Below are 24,500 nucleotides of genomic sequence, written 5' to 3'. Positions count from 1 at the left end.
TCCAGATCAGTTTCTGTCTATCGCCAGAAAGTAAGGTGTGGAGAGGTTTGGCGATCTCAGCCATCCCAGGGATCCACCGTTGCACATATGCGAAACTGCCCAGAGCCTTCCGCAGCATTTTCTTAGTGTCTGGAAGAGGTGTAGTCAGGAGGGCTTCCACAAGGGCCTTGCTGATGAATGTCTTTCCATCGGCCAGAGTGTGACCAAGGAACTCGATTTCCCTGACGCCGAATGTGCACTTTGCCGGATTCAGCAGTGCGCCAGCGTCGCGTAGCCGTTGCAGTACCTCATGCAAGCGCGCCGTGTGCTCTTGCCATGTTCTCCCCCATACGAGGATATCATCCAAGTAACAGAGGGTCGTTGTCCACTCAGCATTACCGAGTTCCTCAAATCAACAGTTCCTCACCAGCTTCACTCAAATCGACAAACACCAGGAATCCCTTGGATTGGTGCTCGTGACACTTCTCCACAACTTGGCGAACAACAAACGTCATGTCCGTGTAGGAGCGACCTTTCCGGAAACCGCACTGTGATTCAGGTAGCACACTTTCGGCGACTTTCTGCAATCGGTTTTGCAGCAGGCGTCCGAACAGCTTCGGCGACTTTCTGCAATCGGTTTTGCAGCAGGCGTCCGAACAGCTTGCCAATGACGTCGAGGAGTGCGATGCCACGCCAGTTGTCGCAGCTAGTGAGGTCACCCTTCTTGGGCATCGGTATTATCTCAGCATTCACCCAATCTTGCGGTACTACGCCCTCCTCCCAAACCGCGGTAATGAGCTTAAACAGACTGGCATAGAATAGGTCGCAGTTGTATTTGACCATTTCCGGTAGAATGCCGGAGCTTCCAGCAGCTTTCCCGTTGGTAAGATAGCGAAGGCAGCGCTGGGGCTCTTCAGCAGTGGGTGGGGTGGCCAGGTGTTCCATGACGTTGCGCTGCTGGACCAAGTCGATTTCAGATCGGACAAAGCCGCTTGGAAGGTTCAGCAGCTTTTCGAAATGTTCAGACCAGCGGTTCTGCTGTGCCTCAACGGACGAGCATGGTGAGCCATCAGTCTGTTTGATCAGGCACGGCTTAGTGGGAATCAATCCGCGCCGGGCAGTCTGTTAATCCCGGATGCTGTTCCACACAGCCTTACACCCAAACTTCCTAGATTCGGCCTCAGACACAGTCTTACGGAACCAGTCCTCCTTAGCACTGCGTACAGCATCCCTTGCAGCTGAGCGCGCACGCGGACCAACTCTCGCCGGACCAGAGGTGATGGATCTGCTAAAGATTTCTGGAATAAAGTGTTACGATGTGCAAGGAGGGACTCGAGAGTGGCAGAACTGACTGAGAACCAATCTGGCTGGCGACGGCGACTCTTGCCTAGGACAGAGGTAGCTGCTTTAACTGTGGCGTCCCGTAGTTAACTCCATTGATCCTGAACTGAGGTCCCTGGTGCAGCGTCTTGCAGACAGTCGGATGAGGTATGGTACCACTCAGCCACAGTTGCTTGCCTTACTAAATCATCATCCTCTGATGCAGTTGGGTCAGCAGGTCCGAGCTGTGATACATCAAAGCGACGGCGATCAGGGGCTTTGCTCTTTGGCGGGTAGAAATGCCGGTGGCAACCAAGTGACAACGTTAGCCCAACAAGTTTGTGATCGGTCCCACACTCAGCAGACCGGTACACACGACAATCTGTACAGCGCTGAAAATCCCACTGCCGGGTGATCACATAATCAATACAGTGCCAGTGCTGTGAACGTGGGTGCTGCCAGGTAACTTTATGAATGTCCTTTTTCTTGAAGTACGTATTACAGAGTCGAGAGTTGAACATGGATAGAAAGCTCAACAGTTCCTCACCAGCTTCATTCATGGTACCAACGCCATAAGGATCACGCACTTGCCTCCATTCGTCCTCTTCATGACCTGGGCGCTGCCAACACGGGCGTTGGAAGTCACCAAGTACGACGTACAAATCGCGCTCCGGGATGGATAACAGACAATCACGAAGTTCGCATTTCTCCTTTTCATGGCGAGGTCTCGCGAACGTTGGAGCGTAGCAGGAAATGACATGCAGCCACTGATCGCCAAACGACAGTTTCGCCACAACAACTCGCAAGCTGACAGCTCGCCACTGACACCCGCCGTTTATCCACGCTCGTTGGGCCAAACCTAAAAGAACAATTGCGACTCCCTCGCCGCGATATGCGGGCATTCCTCGCTCTGTTGGGACGGGGCGTCCTGCAGTTAGAACAGACGTCCACTGATCAAATACTCGTGATCGCCGAACCATTTCGTCTCCTGAAGACCTGCGACTGAGAAATTCATTGCTTCCCAGGTCTTCTTCACGCACCATACTCACAACCTAGCCAGGGGTGGCCGTAGGCCACCCCTGGGGATATTATAACTGAGCAAACATGTGAACCAGCAGAGCTCAAAAAAGTGCTTCCTACTACAACACACATACACACACATACACCTTGTTCTGTTGCAGGTGTTACAGTGAGCAGCCGGCTCCGGTGCAGGACGGTCCACACTGGGCAGATAGATGCCGCGCCACTCTTGTCGCTCTTGTGCGGACTTGTACCACTCTGGTACATGGAGTAGAGTAAGATCCGAGCGAACACGGTCCTTCCACCTGAGACGTGGTCCATGTGCTGGCCTGGTCTGCGGCAGCCAACCAAACAGAAGCTGCTTCGGAAGGCGGTCATCCGGCATGCGGGCAACATGGCCAAGCCACTGCATTCGCCGGCGACGCAGGATATCAGAAAGCAGATCACTATTACCCCAGCGCACACGCAGCTCGCTGTTGGTGATGTGGTCTGTTTCCTGGTTCATGCACGATACGCCAAGGATAGCACGGACGTACTGGTAGTGGAAACGGTCCAGACGATCTTCATCGCGGCGCAGCACAGGCCAGGATTCAGAGCCATAGAGGAGGACGGACAACACGCAGGCATCATAGATCACTCGCTTCGTTCGGATGGAGATAGCAGGGTTTTCGAATACGCACCGGAGTGCACCGAAAGCCCGAGAAGCCTGCGCAAGTCGACGGTCAACTTCCGGACCAATCCTGCCCTCTGGAGTCATCAAGCACCCAAGGTAGATGAAGGACGGCACGCACTCCACCGACTGACCATCGATGACAATGGGACGGCGGTCATCATCGGGAATGCCGAAGCCGCAACACATGAACTTCGTCTTGGCAAAGTTGACTGTGAGACCATATGCTGATGCCACAGAATGGAAAAACTCAAGTGCCGACTCAGCCACTTCACGGGAGGCCACCATAAGAGCAGCATCATCAGCATCATCAGCAAATTCCACATCCAAAGCTGCAGAATGCTGGTGACACGTGCGGCTGTTGTTAAACAAGTTGCCGTTGATGTTAAACCTGAAGTCAATGCCCGAGTCTGGATGTCGACGCTGCACCTCACTGCGCCACTTCTCGAATACAAGGGCAAAGTAGAGATTGAAGAGGACGAGAGAGATTGTACATCCCTGTCGCTGACCATTGTTCACCGCTATCTGCTCAGTATGCCTGTCGCCAACACGGACACGGGTAAACATGCCGTCGTGGAATGACGCGCTAAGAAAGAACCAGGCTCTCAGGTACACCTAGAGCGCACAACGCAGCCCACAAAGCCACGAGGAACAGAGTCATACGCCTTCTTTAAATCAATAAAGATTGCAAAGCTGCTGGTGCGGTGTTCGTACAGTTTTTCTGTCAGCTGGAGGACAGAGTAAATCTGGTCGATGTAGGAGCGGCCTCGCCGGAAGCCACATTGCGAATCGGGCAGTTCCTCCTCAGCCAGTATCTGCAGGCGATTTTGGATGAGACGGCCCACATCTTTGCCCACCACGTCGAGAAAGGCAATGCTCCTCCAGTTGTCACATCTGGACAGGTCACCCTTTTTGGGGATCGGTACAATCTCGGCATCACGCCACGCCTGGGGCACGCAACTCTCCCGCCAGACTTGATGGACTAGCTCTAGTAGAGCGCCAGTGAAAGCAGGACCAGCATGTTTCACCATCTCAGGTAGAATGCCACACTCTCCAGGGGCCTTGTTGTTGCTCAAGCTTGTGATTATTATTCTTTATTTCCACGATGGCCCATGGCCAATAAGGAAGCTAATATTATTCAAATCAGTCCAGAATCATATAAAATCAGTCTAGCAAGTAAGGAAACCAACACATTGCAGGGAATGGGGTTACGATGGGGTGCAGTGTGAGCTACTACAGGAGCATATGGATGATAAAATGAGGCTAGACGCCATTGATTTAAACGCATGCTTGCTATTTGTTTCACGCAGGTCGGGGGGTAGTTGGTTGAAATTGTGAAGGGACAGGTTGATGGGTGAGTTGGTGTGTCGGTATGTGTGTGATGTTCTCAATGTGTATGTTCTCATGTGTCGTAGTGCATGTGGCTGCTCTGTGATTGGTCGTGCAAGGTGAGGCTGTTGCAGGTGAAGGGGAGCGCGGATGTACTTGATGTTGTGGGCAAGAGTAATCTGTCGTAAGAGTTGCCGGGAGACTATTGTGGGGAGTTGGAGATGATGAAGAAGTGAGCTGTGATGGACTGGTGCAAAAAGGGGGATCCGCAAGCAGATACGGGCTGCTCGTCGCTGAACGTGTTCTAATTGGTCCTTCTGTGTGCGGGTGGTGTTGGATAACACGAGACTGCCGTACTCTATAACCGGGCGAATGTAGGCGGTGTAGATTACGAGCAGACTGGGGGTGTTAAGTTGGCCTCGTGCTTTACAAAGTTGGTGAAGGAGTGTTTTGGATTTGTTTATTATGTGCGTGACATGTGAGTTCCATTGGAGGTTGTTTTGTAGTATGATTCCAAGGTGACGGTGTTCTTTGACTTGCTTTAGGGGTGTGCCGTTAAGAGTGATGTTGAGTTGGTGGTTTGGTGTGAACGACAAGGTAACGGTCTTTGAGACATTGACGAGGAGGTGCCATCTGCGCAGCCAGGTTGCGGCAGCTGAAACGGCTGACTGCAGGGACAACTCCGATGTCAAACGGCTCTGGTGTGTTGCGAAGAGCGCCGTGTCATCTGCAAATTGGCTGCACTTTGTGTTCGAGTTGGTGCAGGCAGAGGGCAGGTCAATGGTGTAGATCAAGAACAGCAGGGGGCCTAGAACGGATCATAGGGGCACCCCTGCTGGTATGGCTTGCCACTCACTGAAGGCGTCGTATATGGGTTTGGTCACAGTTGTTGTCGGCATTGGCTGATTTATGAACAAATTTGGACTTGGCACTGCGGAGAAGAGTTGTTGTCTTGTTTCGCTGAGTTGTGAACTGGTCCCAGTCTTCAGCCGTCCGTGTCCGGAGGTATTTCCTGTATAACCTGTGCTTTGTACGGATATTATTTAGCAGATCAGGCGTCATCCATGGGCGTTTTTGAGACACTGCAGATGATCTAGTCAACCGGAGTTGAGTGCAGAACAGGTGTGCGGTGCGAAGCAGAGTGTCACGCCAGAGCGACCACAGTTCGGTCAGCGAATATGACGGCAAGTCAATGTCGGGTGGCAGGAGTTGAGTATACGCTAGCGCTTTTCTCAGGGCGCCAACGTTTTCTGAATTCCAGTTCCAGGTCCAAGGTGGCAGGTTACGTCTGCCACGCTCATCTGCTGGTGGCTGCATGGAGATAGTTCCCTGGATTGCTACGTGATCTGAACACCCAAACGGTGCTCTGGAAGAAAGTGTGACCTCCTCCGGAGGGAGAATGGAGATGACTAGATCGAGGCACGAATTTAGATAGCCTCGGCAGATGTGGGTGGCAAAGTTTACATGCTGATGGAAACCATATGCATCGATAAGATAGCTAAGTGCGTCACCAGCTCTGTCTGTGACATCAGAATCCAACCAAGAGCTGTTCTTGGAATTTAGGTCGCCGAGGAGGATGAATGGCGCTGTGGTGTTACATTTCCCGAGACACAATTCAAGTTCGCGGCAGAGTTTGGTGGTCGATACGTGCATCCCACGGTGACTGTACGATCTGAGAGTGTAAGCTCTACCCACAGTGACTGGAAGCTTGTCATGACGACTGTTGGTAGGCGTTTGTGGCAGGTAGGGGCATGTATGTATAAAGCAACACCTCCACCCATCGTCTCTGTTCTGTCCTGTCTGTAGAGTGTGTAATCTGGAATGTCATAGAATGAGTCTGGCTCCATGGGGTTTGCCCACGTTTCGCAGACAGCAATTAGTGTGGGCGTGATGCGTGTGATAGTGGGTATGAGCTCGTCCATTTTGTTGCACAAGCTCCTAGCATTAAATGTTAAAAAAACTCATTCCTAGGAAAATTAGGTAAAGAAATACAACATGCTGGAGCCGAAAGAAGACATAGGACAAAAGTATAATATTATGCAAGAAGGCGAAAATGGTGTAAGTGCGAGGATATTACAGTACAACACGTTCCGTTCTGTATGAGTGGATATCTTGCACTCACCTAGGACTGTCTGGGTTTGCCTTTTTTCAACTTCTTCTTGTTTCTGGGTGCATTGGCAGTGGCCCCGCGAGGTCTTTCAGGTGTGACACTGCTTCGAGGGCGTTTGGAGCTATGCACTTGAAAACCGTCTGAGTCCGTGTCGGATTGTGTACGCCTTCGGAGATCGTCTGCTACGAAGAACCACGGAGGCCCACGCAAGTGAACTAACTACCATATCCTCACCCACTCTCATCTTCGTCGATTTTTTTTCCTTTCTGAATTTGTGTTTCTTTCTGCTCGTCGTTTTCTCGTTGCATGCATTGTTTACAGTCCATAGGTCACGCATTGGCGCCAACCTGTCTGGCCAAACATTTTTCAGAACATTTTCTGTGTTTGTGTTTTGTGCATGATTGCATACTGACTGCTGTCTGTTGTTAGGATAGCTGCTAGCTGGGTAGTAGAGTCTACACTGTGTCCGTAGAGTAGTTGCCTATTTTGGAATCTCTGCCAAATTTAGTTGTTTACCGCTACGCACGATAGGTTACGTAATTGTAGAGTTAGATCGATGATCGATCGAGTCCACGAGAAATTTTTGCAGACTTTTTTTCGAAAATTCCTAAATACAAAAACATTTTTTTAAACAATGGGCCGTTCAGCGAAATCCAAGAGACAAGAAAAGCTAGAGCGTAGCTTCGCTGAAGCTGGCTGCGACATGAGCATTGCTGAAGAGCACGAGAGTTTGCCGGTACAAGGGTTAGTCCCATTGTTTTCGCTTGCCGGACATAGACACACCACAAGCACGTGCACGTCCACTGCCGAAGCCAGTGTTGCTTCCCGAGACATGGCTAAGATTTCAATAAATACATGAGGCATTTCGTCCACTCATGCGAGCTGAGTGGGTACGACGACGATGACCAAAAGCTACGGCTACTACCTGCTTGCCTTGTTGGTATAGCTCACGAGATGTTAACCGAAATCCTAACCCACACGCCTGACATGAACTTTTCCGACGCAGTCGAGGCACTTCATGTTCGTCTTGAGTCGCCCCAGCAAGCCCTGATGCACGAGGCCAGTCTTCGCCAGCGAGTGAAGCTGGCCAGTGAAACTCAACACGGATATGCCACGGTACATGTCGCAACCTGCTTCAGCGAAACTACAACGTAGAACTACACTGTAGATCTACACTCTACGAGTACGAACACTGTAGTCTGTAGCTTTTACTGTCTCTTGGCAGTCTTGCAGTCTTGGATTTCGCTGAACGGCCCATTGTGAAAAAAATGTTTTTGTATTTTTGAATTTTCGAAAAAAAATAATCTGCAAAAATTTCCTGTGGACTCGATCAACGCCTAGCGCCTCGATCAACTATCGATCTAAATCTACAATCGCGTAAACTATCGTGCGTAGCGGCAAACAACTAAATTTGGCAGAGACAAATCAGACAATTCCAAATGGGCAACTACTCTACGGACAGCAGTCAGTATGCAGTCATGCACAAAACACGGACACAGAAAATATTCTGAAAAAATGTTTGGCCAGACAGGTTGGCGCCAATGCGTGACCTATGGACTGTAAACAATTCATGCAACAAAAAAACGACGAGCAGAAAGAAACACAATGCAGAGAGGAAAAATCGACGAAGAGAGTGGATGAGGATATGGTAGTTTTGACTCATATAGCAACCGGGTTGTACATGGGGTAGTGGTCTACCAGAATGTACTCACAGAATGTACTCAGTATACCGTCACACCACACTCGCAGCCACACGCTAGCCAAAAACTAGGCCAGAAGTAATAAAGAGCAGGCGGCCAGCAAGAGATATGTCAGTGCAAGACACGAGCAGAGCAATGTCATGGCGTGGGTGACTGGGCAGTAGGGGAGCGCCTGAAAACCCGACTCCCTAAATTTCCAGCCACGACCGCTCAACCGGGCTGGGGGGAAAAACTCGCCTTGCGGCCAAAAACCCTTCTACTAATATGGGACCTGCCCCACTGCCAGTCACACCCAAAAAACCGAAGAGAAAAAAGCAGAAAGGAGTAATCATACAACCAAAAAATGCCGAGACTCTCGGGGCAGAAACACAAAAAACAAAGCATGCCATGGAAAGCCAGTAAAACAGCACCCAATAGAAGCCCAAAAACGTACGGGACCCAAGGGAGGGAGGGCGGGAAAAACTCCATGCTACACGAGGAATACAAGACCACGATGGCAGGTGGGGGAGAGTTGCGCAGTGGAAGAGCAGAAGAGCACGACAGAAAAATGGTGAGTGAAAAATACGTTTTTTACACTCTTTCGCTACGCTCAGCCGTGAAAAAACAACACTTAGTTCACTTGCGTGGGCCTCCGTGGTTCTTCGTAGCAAACGATCTCCGAAGGCGTACACACTCCGCCAGCGATGTAGACGTGGACGTTTTCCGCTGCCACCAGTGTTCCCGGCTAAACGAAGTCCCCTCATTCTTCCAGAACACAGGGGTTTATAGTATTGAATATGGACTGATAAGTATTTCCACAAGAGAGTAGACAAGAGTGAAGGAGAACAGGACAACAACAACTCAACTCTAGAGAACCACTGGCGCATGCACTCTTCTACACGTGAGTGGCTCTCATTGCTAAGGGGAACTAGCGGGAAATACGAGTAGTGAGTATGTACGTCTTTGTATAAATACACCTATTACACATGTCCCCCCCCCCCCACACCCCCGTGCTCCATGCGGGCTACGTGTTTGGGTGTAGGTCTACTTCCTCCTGAAAAAAAACTTCGTGAATTTTTACATGACCTTTCAAGGAGTTACTGTGCTCAACAAAAGTGTTCTATTAGACCAGACTGGCTGCTCCTCGACAGGTGTGCGGGACATCTCCCTGCGGCATGGTCACACGCACGATGAGCCCGGGACATTTCTTGTAGTCGCTCTCCTCTGCTTCCCTGGCTGTACAGGGGAAATCAGGACTTCCAGCGTGCTGTCTCTTTTCATACGATTGCATATCGTACTCCCACTTGTGAACTTGGAAAACGACGCATCCCGGTCTAAGGATGGGTGCGCCGAAGAGAAACACTTCAACACTTTCAACTCAGATGGAGAGCCAAGAATTAAAGAAGAGAAGCAAAAAGAAGATACTACACTGCCTGCCTCTGTGTAAGCAGGATACTGTTGAGCCAAAATGTGCAACAATTTCCACAAAACTGACTGATGTGATACTGACATTCAACGACCTGATGCTTAGCTGCATCAGTCAGTTTTGTGCTAATTGTTTCACATTTTGACTCAACAGTATCCTGCTTATAATCTTTAGTGTTGGACAAAATGGATAACTTGTACGCTTATGGTCCTCTCTTTTTAAATTCAACACTTTCAGTGGACATATTTACAATGTCCACAAGATCCATTAATGGGAAAAGAGACTCAGTTTGGATCGCTATCGCTCGATTCATCACCGCTGAAACCATCCGAAGTGGCCAGTCCATCGACGCGATGCTGGTATTCCTTACCGCCTCCGCTCTCGAGCATGCCCCGGAACAAGAAACTCAGGCAAAGCCAAACATTTCACACTTTCTTCGAATGAGCACTTTGCGACTGCTTCGATCAGATCTCGCTTGTTCTCCTTTGCGACCAAGGACACATCGTGGAGGCTGCTGGAAAAGGCGAGATCATCCAGGTTGAGGTCTGGTTTCTGCAGTGGCTGAACGAAGACTTCGATTTTGAACTTGTTCATTGCTCTGCTGTGTGAAGTGACGATTGTCATATCTCTGTGTTTGGAGTTTTGATAGGCGTTACGGGGATGGCGAAGATTTCAAAACGCTAGCTGCTAATGCGATTCCTTTTCCACTCTTCTTGCTCCTCGGTGCCATTGTCCTGCTCTTTCAAGTTCTGAACTAAAAAATAGCAACGACGAGCAGCGAGCGCAATGCCTTTGTTCGCATTGCGCCGGGTGGACGAAAATGAAAACACATATTCGCTTCGCTTTATTTGCAGCGTCGAAAACCTTGCTTTGTGACGACTGTTGGCTCTCCAGAATATGAATCATGCTTTCCTACGGTTCCGAAATGTCAGTGTTTCAGGCCGACAAAAACAGAGAGAGAGAGAGAGAGAGAGAGAGAGAGAGAGAGAGAGAGAGAGAGAGAGGGAGGGAGGGAGGGAGGGAGGGAGGGAGGGAGAGAGAGAGAGAGAGAGAGAGAGAGAGAGAGAGAGAGAGAGAGAGAGAGAGAGAGAGAGAGAGAGAGAGAGCAACAGAACAGCGGTGAAAATTAGTGAAAAAGTCACGAAAAATGAACTCGGATGGAGAGCCAAGGATACATTTTAGAGAAAAGAAAAAAGGACCAAGGAACGACAAGTTATGCTATAATGTCCACTAACCCCATCAGTTACTAAACAATCAGTTCATGCGATAACATTGCATGACACTGCCCGACGGTACTGACGTTTTGCAACTAACTGGCTATCAGCTCTAGCACATCTTGGATGCGCACTCCAAGAGCCTTCCAACTTGGAAGGTTCTAAGTTACATGATAACATGGGAGGGGAAGGTGAGCGCGACCAAGACAAGCACGAGCGGAAAGTCTCAGCTGTGAAGGACGTTGGCGGATGTATATGCATGTCGATGACGATACCGGCAAGACCCTTCGACACTACGGTCAAACCACGATTCAAGGACGCAAAGCAACATTCCACACAACTTGTGTGGCTCAAAAATGCGAAGATCAGTTAAATTTGGAAGCTATGCGAACAAGAATCATGCTAAACTGAACGCCTCAGTAAAGGAGCACTGTACTTCGACGATGACAATTTAGATGGGCAATAATCAGCAGTATTACAAGCAGCAGTTTCACGCGACGATCGTTTCGCCGTACAGATAAGGATGGCTCATCAGGTGTGCAGGAATGAATGCATGAACTGATTGTTTAGTAACTGGTGGTTTTAGTGCACATTATAGCGTAACTTGTAGTTCCTTGGTCCTTTTTCTTTTCTATAAAAGTCACAAAGTTTTTGTTTCCGGAGGAAGTACCATATTCTACCAGTTTTATAAATCAAAATCTTGTGTCCCTAATTTGGAACTCAAGGGGTCGACTACAACTAGGATTAGTGGCACAGACACAACCTTTATTGAAAGTAAAGAGTTATTCTATCTGTGCTAATCTCACAGCAAGTATCAAATACTTCATGCTACCAGAGAAGTTTCTAAATTATACAATCATGGCCACAAAGAACAGGACAAAGACAACCAAGTTCACACCTACCTCAGGCTTAAGCGTGACATCAACATCCACACCATGCCCAATCAGTAGCTCGCAAATGAATGGATCTTCTCCTACCATTGCAGCAATGTGCAGCAGAGACACTATGGAAGGAGGCTGGAGAGAAAACGTAAATAAAAGCATATGGATCGAGTGATACACAAATTCAAGAAAATATTGATAAACGAAAACTAGAGAAGCAAAACTCACCCACAAACCACAGACAAGATAAGGGAAATTACCCCCTTTCCATAGCTGGCAAAATATCGCGAAAATGTGGGCTGTCACGATGCAGTAAAGCCTAGCTTATTGGGTTTAATATCTTCGCTCCTCAAGTACTGTGACAGTTTCCGCTTTTCCATCAGTTTGTCCTGGTAGTTTCTTGCCCTTTTGGCGTTGTCGTCAAGCAACAGCTTTCGATTCTGGTACTTGGCTTGTAAACAAAACGGCAGTTTTTCAGTCTCTGTATCTTAAAACACGGAACATTGTGTGGAGCAGCATGACGACAGGTTGTTCTCAGGTTCCTCCCAGTGCCATGCCGATCTTATAATCGTTAGTGTTGGACAAAACGGATAACTTGTAAACGTGTGGTCCTCTTTTTTTTAATTTTAGCATTCCACGCACACAGACGGCATGCAGACAGGCATACGCCCCACAAATAAGGCTAGGTTGTGTTGGGCAAGTACGGTGACAAGGAACTGGTTGGTCTTTGCCGCAAGGTAGGCAAGAGCCCGTGAGGGTGCGAATGCCGCAGAAAGGCAGAAGCCCGGAGGCTGTGATTGCCGCAGGAAGGCAGAAGCCCGGAGGCTGTGATTGCCGCAATGGAAAGGCAGGACCATAAGGCCATACTGCCGCAATGGGAAGGCAGACCAGTTATGAGCGACTCGCCATACCGCCAGTACATGCCCATACACAACAGTATTGCAGTGCAGCATAGCATAGTTCATTATGAGGGAAGTGTGTGAATCGAGAAACATCGGTGTCAGTGGAATGGTCATACTGAGGATAGTTTGCTGGCCAGCGTTCGGGCCGATGATGGTGGTGTCCGGATGTAGCGTAGGCATGCAGCACTGCGCCACCGCCCCGAGGAGCGGATCTGGTGGTCGGGGACGCCAGCAAGGGCAGCAGTGGTAGCGGCCCCGATGTGGAAGCTATGGCCTGCATAGTCCTGCCAGTTTGTCACGCCGCTGGTGCTAAGCAGTGTGCGTACGTGGGCTGTAAAGGTGCTGCGGTTGAGGCGTTGTCCGTTGGCCAGGATGAACACAACACTGCCTGGACGAGCGGAGGAGGTTGCAGTGAGGTAGGTGAGCATGGCTCTCACAGCGCAGTATGGCGGCACCGCTGGCCTGATCAGCACCGTCAAACATTCCCCCGGACGGGTCTGTCTTTGAGCGTGGTAGACGCGGCACAGGGAGCATCCCTGACTCGAATGTCAAACAGCCGCGCGTGGTAGGTGCTTCTAGCAGTTCGCCGCATCTGAAGAAACCAAAGTAGCTAATACTCTCAATACGCAATTCACATCAGCTGGTATTCCAGACGACCATTCCTCTCCAATACCACCTCTGCAACGCTCTGCGACTGTGTCTTCTGATCTGCGCTCTGTACATACCACCACATCATCTGTTCGCAACTATCTAAAAAGACTAAAAAGCAACAAAAGCCCTGGTCCTGATGCCCTACCAAATGAAGCTCTCAAAGTTCTGGCTCCATCTCTGGCGTACCCACTGTGCCTTATATTGAACCTTTCCTACTCCTCCGGCGTATTTCCTGATCGTTGGAAGATCGCTAAGGTCACGCCCATCTACAAGTGTAAAGGCTCCCGATCACAAGCCTCAAACTACCGTCCAATATCTCTTCTCTGCTCCCTTTCAAACGTATGTGAAAAGATATTTTATGACCAGTTGTATTGCCACATTTCACCATGCCTTAGCCCTTCCCAATCTGGCTTTCGCCGCAACGACTCAACCTCTGACCAACTAGCTCGTCTAGTACGAGACATTGCCACCTTTCGTGATGCTCGACACCATATTGCTCTCTGTTTTTTTGACTTGGCAAAAGGCCTTTGATACTGTCTGGCATCGTGGCCTCCTTGCCAAGCGACATATTGTCTTTGGTGTGTCTGGCCCTGCTCTGTCCTGGCTGGAGTCATATCTAAGCAACCGATCACAATTTGTTTCTGCCCTCTCCATCAACTCTGATCCCCTACCAGTGTCTTCTGGAGTTCCCCAAGGCTCCATACTTGGACCTCTTTTATTCTTAGCATACGTAAATGACTTACCCTCTATAGACCCAGGTGTCTCGTTATTTGCTGATGATACAACCCTACTGTCAGCATCCTCGTCCTCAGCGGCTCTTGTACCTCGAGTGTCGGCTCAGATATGCAGTGTCCTACGCTGGATGCAAACATGGCGACTTAGACACAACCTGACTAAAACCGAAATAATGTTCCTTCCCCCAATCTCATCCATGTCACTTTTACACCGTCCTGATTTCCCAGAACCCATAAAGGTTGTTTCCAACCATAAACACCTGGGAATAATGTTTGATGATCGTCTCTCTTGGTCTTTCCATGTTGATGCTCTTTGCAGCTGTTTAAGCTCTGCTCTAGGTGTTATACGTCCCCATTGTTTCCACCTTCCTGTCAAATGCAAAATTTTGTTTTACAAATGGTATATCCTGCCTCTTTTTATGTACGCTGCTGTTAGGTGGTGTGGCTTGTCCTCGGTTCTCGCTGAGCGTCTCGAAATCCACCGTAGGAAACTTCTTCGTATCCTGTTTTGACTACCCCCTCTCTACTCTTCTGCTTCCTTGCATGCCCTTGCAAATGCTTGCCCACTGTCAACCCACCGCCAAAAGTTAATTTGCACTTTAGTTCCCAAATTCAAACTAGCTCTACATCCTCCTCATCTTAGCGTGTACAACTGGTTCCGAATCACGTACCACAGATGGCCCCCAGACAAGATACTCTGTTGCCCTCCCCTTGGCTAAAACGTCCTCCCTTGTACACTCTCCACTCTTTGTTGCCTACTCTGCTTGGCTTGCGCTGCCCGCTACTACGCGCAATGCCAGTACCCTGGACGCATTTGAATCTGCTCACTAGATTCACCATCACCTGTCCCTCCCATGCTTCTCCGTCTTGACCATTACTTTTCTTCTTTAATTATTTTATTCACCATGGTTGGTTAACACCCACATCTCCCGTACTGGCTGATTTTCTTTTCATGCTATGAGGTGTTGTCTATAATAATAATAATAATAATAATTCAAAGGAACAGTAGGGGAAGTGAACTGCCTGAAAAGAAGTAAAAATCGCCAGACCCACCAGGACTCGAACCCGGGACCTTGCTTGTCATGAGCAATGCTCTAACCACTGAGCTATGGGACCGGGCTGAACCTAGAAGGCGCTTACAAGGTTTTCACTCCAAAGGCAGCTCACAACACGTGCCACACATACTGATGGCACTTGGGTCTTGTCAGCGCCTTCTAGGTTCAGCCCGGTCCCATAGCTCAGTGGTTAGAGCATTGCTCATGACAAGCAAGGTTCCAGGTTCGAGTCCTGGTGGGTCTGGCGATTTTTTCTCTTTTCAGGCAGTTCACTTCCCCTACTGTTCCTTTGAAGGACAAAATGTTACGAGTTATGACTAACTGTCCATCAACGTAACCAGATCTTATACAGTCAGCGAGTGCGACAAAATGGCACAAAACTGACAAGGAGTACTGAGACATTCGGCGACCTGACACCTAGCTCCAACACTTCTCCAAGGCGCAAACCAACAACCTTCCAACTTGGAAGGCTCAGGTTCGGAAAGGTCCAAGAGGGGAAGGAAAGCGCAACGAAGAAGAGCACGAGCTATGCATCACGGCAACAAAGAATGCCGAAAGTTACTATGTTTATTACATAAACTTGAGCCTCCCAAGTTGGGTGGTCTGTTGCTTTGCGTCGTTGAGTTGTAGTAAGGCCGGTATGTCCAATAGTATTACTAGTTTCGTCATCATCCAGTTCAAAACAAAAACCCAAAGGTGTCCGGAGCAAGGAGCCACTCCCTCGCTGCGCACGCTCTGCGTGCAGCAAGACGTCCGCACGACGTCCACATGTAATAGCGAGTGTAACGCGGAGTTGTGATGTCATAGTCACGACAGAATCAGTGAGAACAAGTGCATACACTAACAAATCTCACACATCATGTCTGGTCCATTGACACAAAACTCACCATCTCTTGAAAAATCGACCATCGGTCGTCAAGTTCCAATCGGTCGACACGTTCCCATTGGTCGTCAAGCTGACGCTCCTCCGAGTCACTGAGTTCATCTGCTGCCATTTTTGGGCCTGCGTCATTGGTTTCTTCTGTCACATTGCCCCCATTTTCTATTTTGTTGAGCAGCTTGTCAATTGGATCATGGTGTGCTGTGAAATGGATTGTGCACCTCGATGCACACACCTAAAGCAGTAGAGTATCAATTGTACAGACCATTCAGGGATTAGCACAGTGCTTCTGGAATTTCGGGAAACTATAGTAGTAAGAAATGAAGCCATCGTTAAGGTGGCTCACGCCTATTTCAAAAAAATTAACGATTGCTCTGAAAATTTGGTGGGTGGTTGCGCTTAGGTAGTGTATGCAAATGGCGAGTTAAAAAAACGGGGTCTCAATGCTAACTTTTGAGATATAGGCGATGACAATTTCACTAAATTGTCAAATTTGTACAGGATTTGTGATGTATAGCGGACGGGTATTTCATCAAGAACCTGATTTACAATCTTCCTCATTTTTTGGTTATTGAATGGACTAAATGTGTACATGCCAGTGAGAAAATAAAAAACATATGCTTCAATGCTCAATTTCGCCATATACAGGCGCAGAATGCCTTTTTGATAAGTTTGCTTTGGTGCATGTACATGCACACCTACATATCTCATGTACATGTCCGTATACATCTACTCTTCTCTACTAGCCCCACCCCAACCCTGCAATACACATTGACACATGTGTACACATACATACATACATACACACACACACACACACACACGCACGCACGCACACATCTACCCTTCTCTACTAGCCCACCCAACCCTGCAATACACATTGACACACGTGTACACACACACACATACCATACACATACCACCCACATACCATACACACACACACACACACACACACACACACACACACACACACACACACACACACACACACACACACACACACACACACACACACACATGCACACACACACACACACACACACACACACACACACACACACACACACACATGTGCACACATACACACGCACACGCATGCGTGCAAACACACACACACACACACACACACACACACACACACCTGTCCTGTCGAGCCACTACCACTAGGGTCACGTGGGCCCCGGAGGGGCAGCAGAGAGAGAGAGAAAGAGCACGCCACCCGATGGCGCTCCAGACACACACCATTGGACGCCCATCGCTGGAGTAGATGATAGCAATGCTACAGCAGAAGCCATAGCAGCTTGTGCTGGGATTGCACCATTCAACAGCTTGCAAGGCTGAAGAATTGACCGCCACTATTCAGACACACACACACACACACACACACACACACACACACACACACACACACACACACACACACACACAACTACTACTACTACTACTACTACTACTACTACTACTACTACTACTACTACTACTACTACTACTACTACTGCCACTGTAGCATGGTTGCCCACGGGCCACACCATTCCGAAAGAAGCCAGAGTCATTGTCAGGAGCAGAAACGGAGATGACGACTCAGGTCACTCTGTCGACGGAACTGACGGCTGCAGCGAGAACAGCGGACACCATTATGACGCTCTGTCAGACTTGGTTGCCCGATGGCCACGGTCGCACGTGTGACGTCTGAAACCAGGCGCTGACTTGAATTGCCGATTGCATGTCAAACACAAGAGAGAAGCTTGGAAGCTGAGCGGAATAGATGATGCCGGTGCGGACACTTTCGATGGTTCCAGGGGCAAACAATGATGCACACGCAAGCCACCACGAGAGTGAAACCACCTTCTGCATGTACCACACTGCACAGCACCACGCTGATCCTGGATGGGGAGACTTCGCTCTGCGCCACATTTGTGCCTTGTTTGTCACCTGGCTGGCGAAACGACCGATGGCAGATAAGACAGTACCGTCCACCCGCCATGCAGAACTATCCTGAGCAACCCCATACCAGGCCACACACACACACACACACACACACACGCACATTCACAAACGTGCGCGTAAACAGTGACTAAACACACACGCGCATACACACAAGGCCCACACATGATCGCATGCCTGCAGACCATCGCTCCAATGAAGATAAGATTACTACTTCTTTGCGTAAATATGTTTGAGATAGAGTGTCACTCTTAGATGTGACTGATGCCATCCACCAATGTCAAGGAAAACAATTCACGGTTCGCGTCAGACTCGGCTAGAGGCCGAGTTTTCCGCATCCGTAGGAACACCGTCATCCTTCAAGGATCAAGGCGCAGATGCAAGGAAAGAATGTTTTCAATCTTCTTCTGCACACGTAGAAATAGGTTTGGGCATTTTCGATGATTTAGAATGTACGTCGCGTGAATATGACAATGTGACAAAGGCAGCCACAATTTACTGATTACTGTGCATTGATCTAGCTATATACACTGCAAGTGCACTGTAAATATTGTGTTACATGCACGTAGTTGTGAAGAGAGACAGTATACATGTACATTCACCAATGACACACCTGTCAAACAGCAGGTTAGGGCTAGTCAAAGTTATGAAGGCACCATATACTATACGAAGGCACAATTTTGCGATGTACTCGAGTTTGTGAATATAGTGGACTTTGTGTTCACACATACTCTACCAAATTGCCATGCACACCCTTGTAACACACACACACACACTTGAGCCTGGGGAGCATGATTGCTGTCAGCCAGTGTTGCTTTCAAATGCTTATTCTCGTCAGGAGTGATGTGAAACACATACTGGTAAATATCAATCTCTAAAAAATGCATCCTAAATAAAACGCTCGAGCACTGAGTGATAAGACAATAAATTGAAGGAATTTCTCAACAAAAACTCAGTGTACCGCTGTGATCAAGCCGTGGCAATAACTATAGGAGAGTTCTTGGTGGACAGCGATTACCATAAAGAAATGGTGAGATACTACAGTAGTACCCTCTACTGACACAATGCAACCACGTTGTCCAGTACATGTTCGAATCAAAAATACTTTCGTTCGTTCGTGACCATTTCAATTTATATGCAAGGGCGACCTCCACAATCCACTGGCTTCAGAGTCGATTGATCATTATAGAACGGCCATTCTTGACAAAATAGTCAGACAAATTTTGTGAAGGATGGCGTTCTACTGTGGAAGGGACTCGCCAAGTAACTTGAACCAATTCAACGAAAATACAAAATACTCAGGTTTTACACATTCACGTACCCGTCTGTGCCGTCCCCCATTCCTTCCAAGACATCCACATAGACTCCAACGCCTTTATTCTACTCTTTTTCCGAAGCCGACCATGGGCATGGGCAGTGCCTGCTGCAACAGTCCGTGCGCCAAATTCAAAAAAGTCGTCTAGAAGTTGCACTTTTATTTGCAACCGCGGGAAATTTGAGAGGTCTGGAGAAGAAAATTCTCAATGGGACTCAAAATTGACAAACAAGACGACGACCAGCGCTCGAGCATAGTACCTTTTCGCCATTCCTTCGTGCATGATACCTATTCTAATTGATAAACACTACCCTCATGTTTCGTTTCATGCGCAACGGACGAAGCGAAGTGTCTTTTTTCGTCCACGAAAGAAAGGTAAGGAAATTGTCGTCTTCGCGACACCCTTCGGATTATTTAGTGGGGCATTGTGGGCCAAGTATATTTTTTCTTTTTCTTTACAACTGTCCCCAGGTACTGAGACGGCGCTGATATCCTAGGAGTTCTGTTAGTGCAAAATGCCAGGTTACTGACTTATGGCGAGGTTTGTCCACCCAAAAATATGGGAGATTTCTTGGATAACATACACACATAATACAGTGAATGGTATTGCAGTGGGCATCCAAAACGGTTGAACCAAACAAATATGGTATGATACCTAGAGGCTAGGCACACAAAAATCACTCAGGAATTGGACGCAAGTCCCGGGACCTTGGTGCGTCATTACACCCGGACATTGAATGTTTGCCGGCACACGGCTTTTGCTCCACCACTTCATACAAGTTTACGCACTCACTCAATTCGAAAGACTGGAACGAGACCAAACCGAATGTGACAACTAAGAGCGAGTTGTGCATTTGTTGGAACAACGTTCGGGCATTGCGAGAAGGATATCAGCAGGGTCCAACAATGGCAGCAACAGCACCAGGTGATGATGGAGTACCAAGGAGCTTGTATCATGCACATTACAGTGAGCAACAAGAGAAACCGTACTGTGGTACGTGAAATCAGAGCCTGGGCAGGATGATCGACACTGTACACTGTGCTACAGCGCCTCAATTGTGCGAGAGAAAACAAACAGACCAGCAAGCACAGATCATGAACTGGTACACAACATTGACAAAGCACAAACCGCACAGCAAAGTTACAGGGCATAGCCGAGCGTTTTGTTGCCAATGAATAGCTTGAGAAGGGAGCAGTATTCCTTGTAACATTGCATGGAGTAAACGAGAACGCAGAGTCAGAACCAGGCGTAACAAGGCAAGACGGCTACTGTACAGGGGCAGGCTTGACGATCACTTGCATACTCGCAATTTTGGTACAACCAGGAAATTAGGCATCACGTCATACCGAAGTGGCTTCAACGCGCTACATTGCATTCATAGCTGTACGGTGAACCTGTTACACGAGCTTCTGTGAAACAGACAGCATGCCAATGACCTGCAAGCACCAACAAACGCAGCCGGTAAAACAAACGCAGCCGGTAAAACAAACGCTACATAACTGCCCAACATAAACTTGTACATGCTGATGAGAAGCAAGAATGTGCTTGATGTTGGAAGTTATGCTCGCATATTCAAAAACATGCATGGAAAAACATCAATGACATTGTTCACGAATACAACAGAAACATCATACAGGGAGAGTAAGTAATCCTTCCTCCGTTTTGTATACGCGCACGCGCGCGCGTGTGGTAGATAAATCCGTTTGGCATGACTTTCGATCGAGGTTGCGTTCACCGTAGAGATAGGTGAACTCGAAGCCAACACCTCTCACTTTCGCTCTACTGCCCCTTTGGGGCCGATGCGATCCTTGTGCTAAGTTGTGGTAGTGGCTCAACAGAACAGGACAGGTGTGTGTGTGTGTGTGTGCACACGCGCGCGTGCGCGCATGTGTGTGTGTGTGTGTGCGTGCGTGTGTATGTGTAAGTGTGGTTTCTGAACTTTTCTCACAATCGTATAAGTTTCAAATTTTCGTGAAAACCCAGCTACACTGTGACCGGTACAATCGCATGTCGTTTACTAGTATCTGGCGGTCAGTCACATGGCATGTCGGGTATCCAACAGCACCGCACTGACAGCTTATAGACCTTATATTTAGTATTTATAGTCCTACTTCAAGTAAATGTAGACAGTCAGCATCATGAAAGTTGCCATTACGTAGAGTTAAATACAAGCCAGTCTCTAGAGATGAGCACGACTGTCTCAGGGTAATACTAGTGATAAATACAGGTACTTCGAAGTACTGTCTTTTTTATCTGTTAAGTTAACACAAGATGGCTTTGTAGCTTCAGTCGTCCAGAATATTCATTTTATTCCGCGGTTGCCGCATAATCGACACGCAACTGTACTTGTGCAAATCTCCAAACGCTACGTAATTGGCCGACATTTACTTGTCCACGGTGATGAGAAGCACGGCTCCTAATTTTTAAATCATGAAAGGATTACATATGCAGGTACATGCATACAATGTGCACTATCCTGAAGTCGTGCGCAAATATTCAAAATCATTCACCGAACACAGAGAGGCGCACATACCGTAAAGTACCGCGAGAGCGCCCCACCTTGATTTTGCTGCGACAGATTTATATAATACAGCCAGGGAAAGGAAAATCGTGTGGCAGAGTGCAACGAAGTTCGTACGGTGTGAGCAACTTAGTGTACTAAGGGCACACTAAGCAGGTTTTTGTGTGGAGCTCGTGTCCGCTCGAAGGCACAGATTGTCTGCAGAACGTGCAATATGTGTACAAAGTTCGTGTCGTATAACCTTGTAATGTATATATAACTGAACCTATCTATCTGTCTATTGCTTCACTATTCATTGATCATGCTGTAAGCCTACATGGGTAGTGTTTCACCCAGTATGACAGTTTGCCCTTTCATCAATCATCGTGGTCTGCTGCACACGATGCATGGATGCGTTTCCTTTGTTTTGCATTGCTTGCTGTATGCACGCTTTCAGTCTTATCATGCTATCGTTAGTTCCGGTATAGTGCGTTGTTGCGAGTCTTGCGTGCTGTGCGTAGAAGTCGTACCACCGCACTCAGTATCGCTCTAGCCCGATAATCCACAATATGCATCTGAGTTGGCTGTACTCAGTTGCCTTTTGGGAACTCTTTGTCATGAGTTCATTAGTAGTTCTTATGTTGTCGTTTTGCTCTCAACTTGTTTTCTCTCTCTCTCTCTCTGAAATGTTCTTTCCTGAATAACAACTAGTTACTTTCGTACTGCCTGTTGGTCGAGTTGGCGTGCATGCCTGCGTGACTGAAGTTCCATAACAACCTACAGACCGGAGACACAATACGACCCCGAAAGGACGAGATGGTGGGGCGCTCTGGCGGTACTTTACGGTACATGTAAATACGAAGGAACCACATGCGCAGCAAGGAGATTAGTCATTACTTTACTTATGAGTTGATGGATAGAAGTTTCCTTTCAGCTGACCATTACCACTCATGAAAGCAATAGTGAGTGCTGTTGTTCTGATTCACAGGTATATATTCGGCACTTAGCGCAATGTGTTTTCGAAGCTAGGCACACGATTTGCATGAGGAAATCATGCAAAGATGTGGCATAAGGCCCTACAAACATGACCTAGGTAAAGGGATGCTATTATTTGCATTTGCAGTACTTTGCCATAGGATAATTTGTGTATGATTGTGTTGATCAATTTCACATAATTTCACGACAGGTCATAGTTTATTTAGTGGGGTGTTGTGGGCCAAGGATCTACGACCATGTCTTTTGCATTTCGAACAAGTAGACACTTTCAACAATTCATACAAAAAATGCCTTCAGTGCAAAACATACCGTTCGGACACACCAGGCAGTCCTTTCCAGCCTTGATTTTCAAGTGCAGACGTATCCACGATGACCTTCGAGTGAACTGCGGCTTGGAACACTTTGAATACGAACCACACACTCAAACTAACTAGACCACCGCATAGCTAGTGTATTCACGGAGCCAAAGAAGTCTCCTTCTGCCCCCACAGGGTCTTGGTTAGTTCTCTAGAAGGGACGAGAGCCATACCTAAATTCAATAAATTCTCCAATTCCAAAAGCCTCAAATGAAGGCGTCTTGGTGACTTCGTTTCCCGCGGTTGCAAATAAAATCAGCCCTTGAGTACCCCTTGGCGCACGGACTGGCAAGGGACATCCCAAAACTTCTCTGACAGGTGACAATTTCCACAAGTAAAAAATGCACCTCAAAAAAAGTAGCCAAGTGAAGGAGTGAAAAAAAGAAGAAAAAAGCTCACACTCTAGACTCGAGTACGAGAGTTTCGTACTCAGGCCATATGCTCGAGCTGGATCCTTCGAAACTGGAGTGCGCTACAAGCTCGCTACGCCAACTTTTCTCGAACGTAGGATGCGCGAGAACCTGCGCAGAAGACGAGTTTAGAAATAGGCGCGAGCCACCTTAACCCTTTACCGTCCGATTAAAATGTATGTAAAAACGGGTATCACAAGAAGTACATGTAGCTCAAAACTCGTCCATTTTAGGGATAGGAACACCATCTATTTCTGGAAACTACATGACCACAGGAATCTCATGCAGAAGATTTGGAGTCAATCGGATGATCTGAGGTTGCACGGTGGTTCACTGAAAAATACAAAATATTGCGCACATTGTCAGACTCCGGGTATTTAGAGAGAAGCACGCATAAAGTCCAATACCCTGACACAGTTATGGCCAATTGTGGTTCTGCTACATATCAGTGGACACTTCATGTCCAGAGGAGTCTTCTACAGAAGATTTGAAATCAATCTGATAATCTAGTGCCCCAAAGCAATGCATTGAAATTGCGGTAAATTTACAGCCACAGCCAGCTTCGGATCTCTTATAGTGAGATGCACAATAGTCAAACACATTGACCTGTACACAGTCTGTTGATGCCTTGCCACAGGCCTACGGGCTCGTATATGGCTCCTCATACTCAAAATCAAGCATGAAAGTCTCGGAAGCACTGCTTTTTTGATGAAATGCAGAAGAACATAGGTTTGTCTTTGCCGTTGCGGCATGTTGAGCAATGCGTCTTCACCTTTTTCTCTTTCTTGGTTCTGGCATAGCACAGGTGGCAGTTTCCTCTACTCTTGTGATCAACAGATACAGGCAGGTGCTCCACATGTAGATCTGGTTCAGCTGCTACACCAGCTCTAGGAAGTGGTGGCTGGCCAGTCTGTTCTAGTCCGCCGAGTTGGCGAACAAGCCGTTCGCGGAATTCCACCTGCGCATAGCCAGTCCGTCGCTTGATGCGTCCTGGGTTAGCCTTCATATACTCAGTCATGAGGACGTATGCATTGATGATAGAAATTTCTATCAGGTCATACATCATGACTTTTCATGACTTCTTCGATCGGCGAAGAACTGAATAGCCCTCCGCCAGGTGATCAA

At 48.0% G+C, this 24,500-nt stretch overlaps 1 protein-coding gene and 1 long non-coding RNA gene across 3 annotated transcripts in view; both read right to left on the bottom strand.

The window, feature by feature from the left end:
• Nucleotides 1–24,500, bottom strand: part of LOC135819734 (uncharacterized) — a 136,237-nt gene that overhangs the window by 5,496 nt on the left and 106,241 nt on the right. For both annotated transcript variants that reach the window (XM_065333002.1, XM_065332993.1), the window contains 2 exons: nt 15,858–16,085; nt 11,650–11,763 (listed from right to left, as the gene is read on the bottom strand). In XM_065333002.1, the coding sequence (XP_065189074.1) occupies nt 11,650–11,763; nt 15,858–16,085 (342 nt within the window). The remainder of the gene's footprint in view (nt 1–11,649; nt 11,764–15,857; nt 16,086–24,500) is intronic.
• On the bottom strand, nt 19,846–23,256 carry LOC135819728 (uncharacterized). Its single transcript, XR_010553970.1, has 2 exons — nt 22,919–23,256; nt 19,846–20,549 (listed from the first exon to the last, which is right to left on the bottom strand). It is a non-coding gene; the product is annotated as an uncharacterized LOC135819728 (long non-coding RNA).

The sequence above is a fragment of the Sycon ciliatum genome, chromosome 1, assembly GCF_964019385.1.
Source record: "Sycon ciliatum chromosome 1, ocSycCili1.1, whole genome shotgun sequence".
In the NCBI taxonomy this organism is placed as follows: Eukaryota; Metazoa; Porifera; class Calcarea; order Leucosolenida; family Sycettidae; genus Sycon; species Sycon ciliatum.
This window is presented reverse-complemented; position numbering and strand designations above follow the sequence as displayed.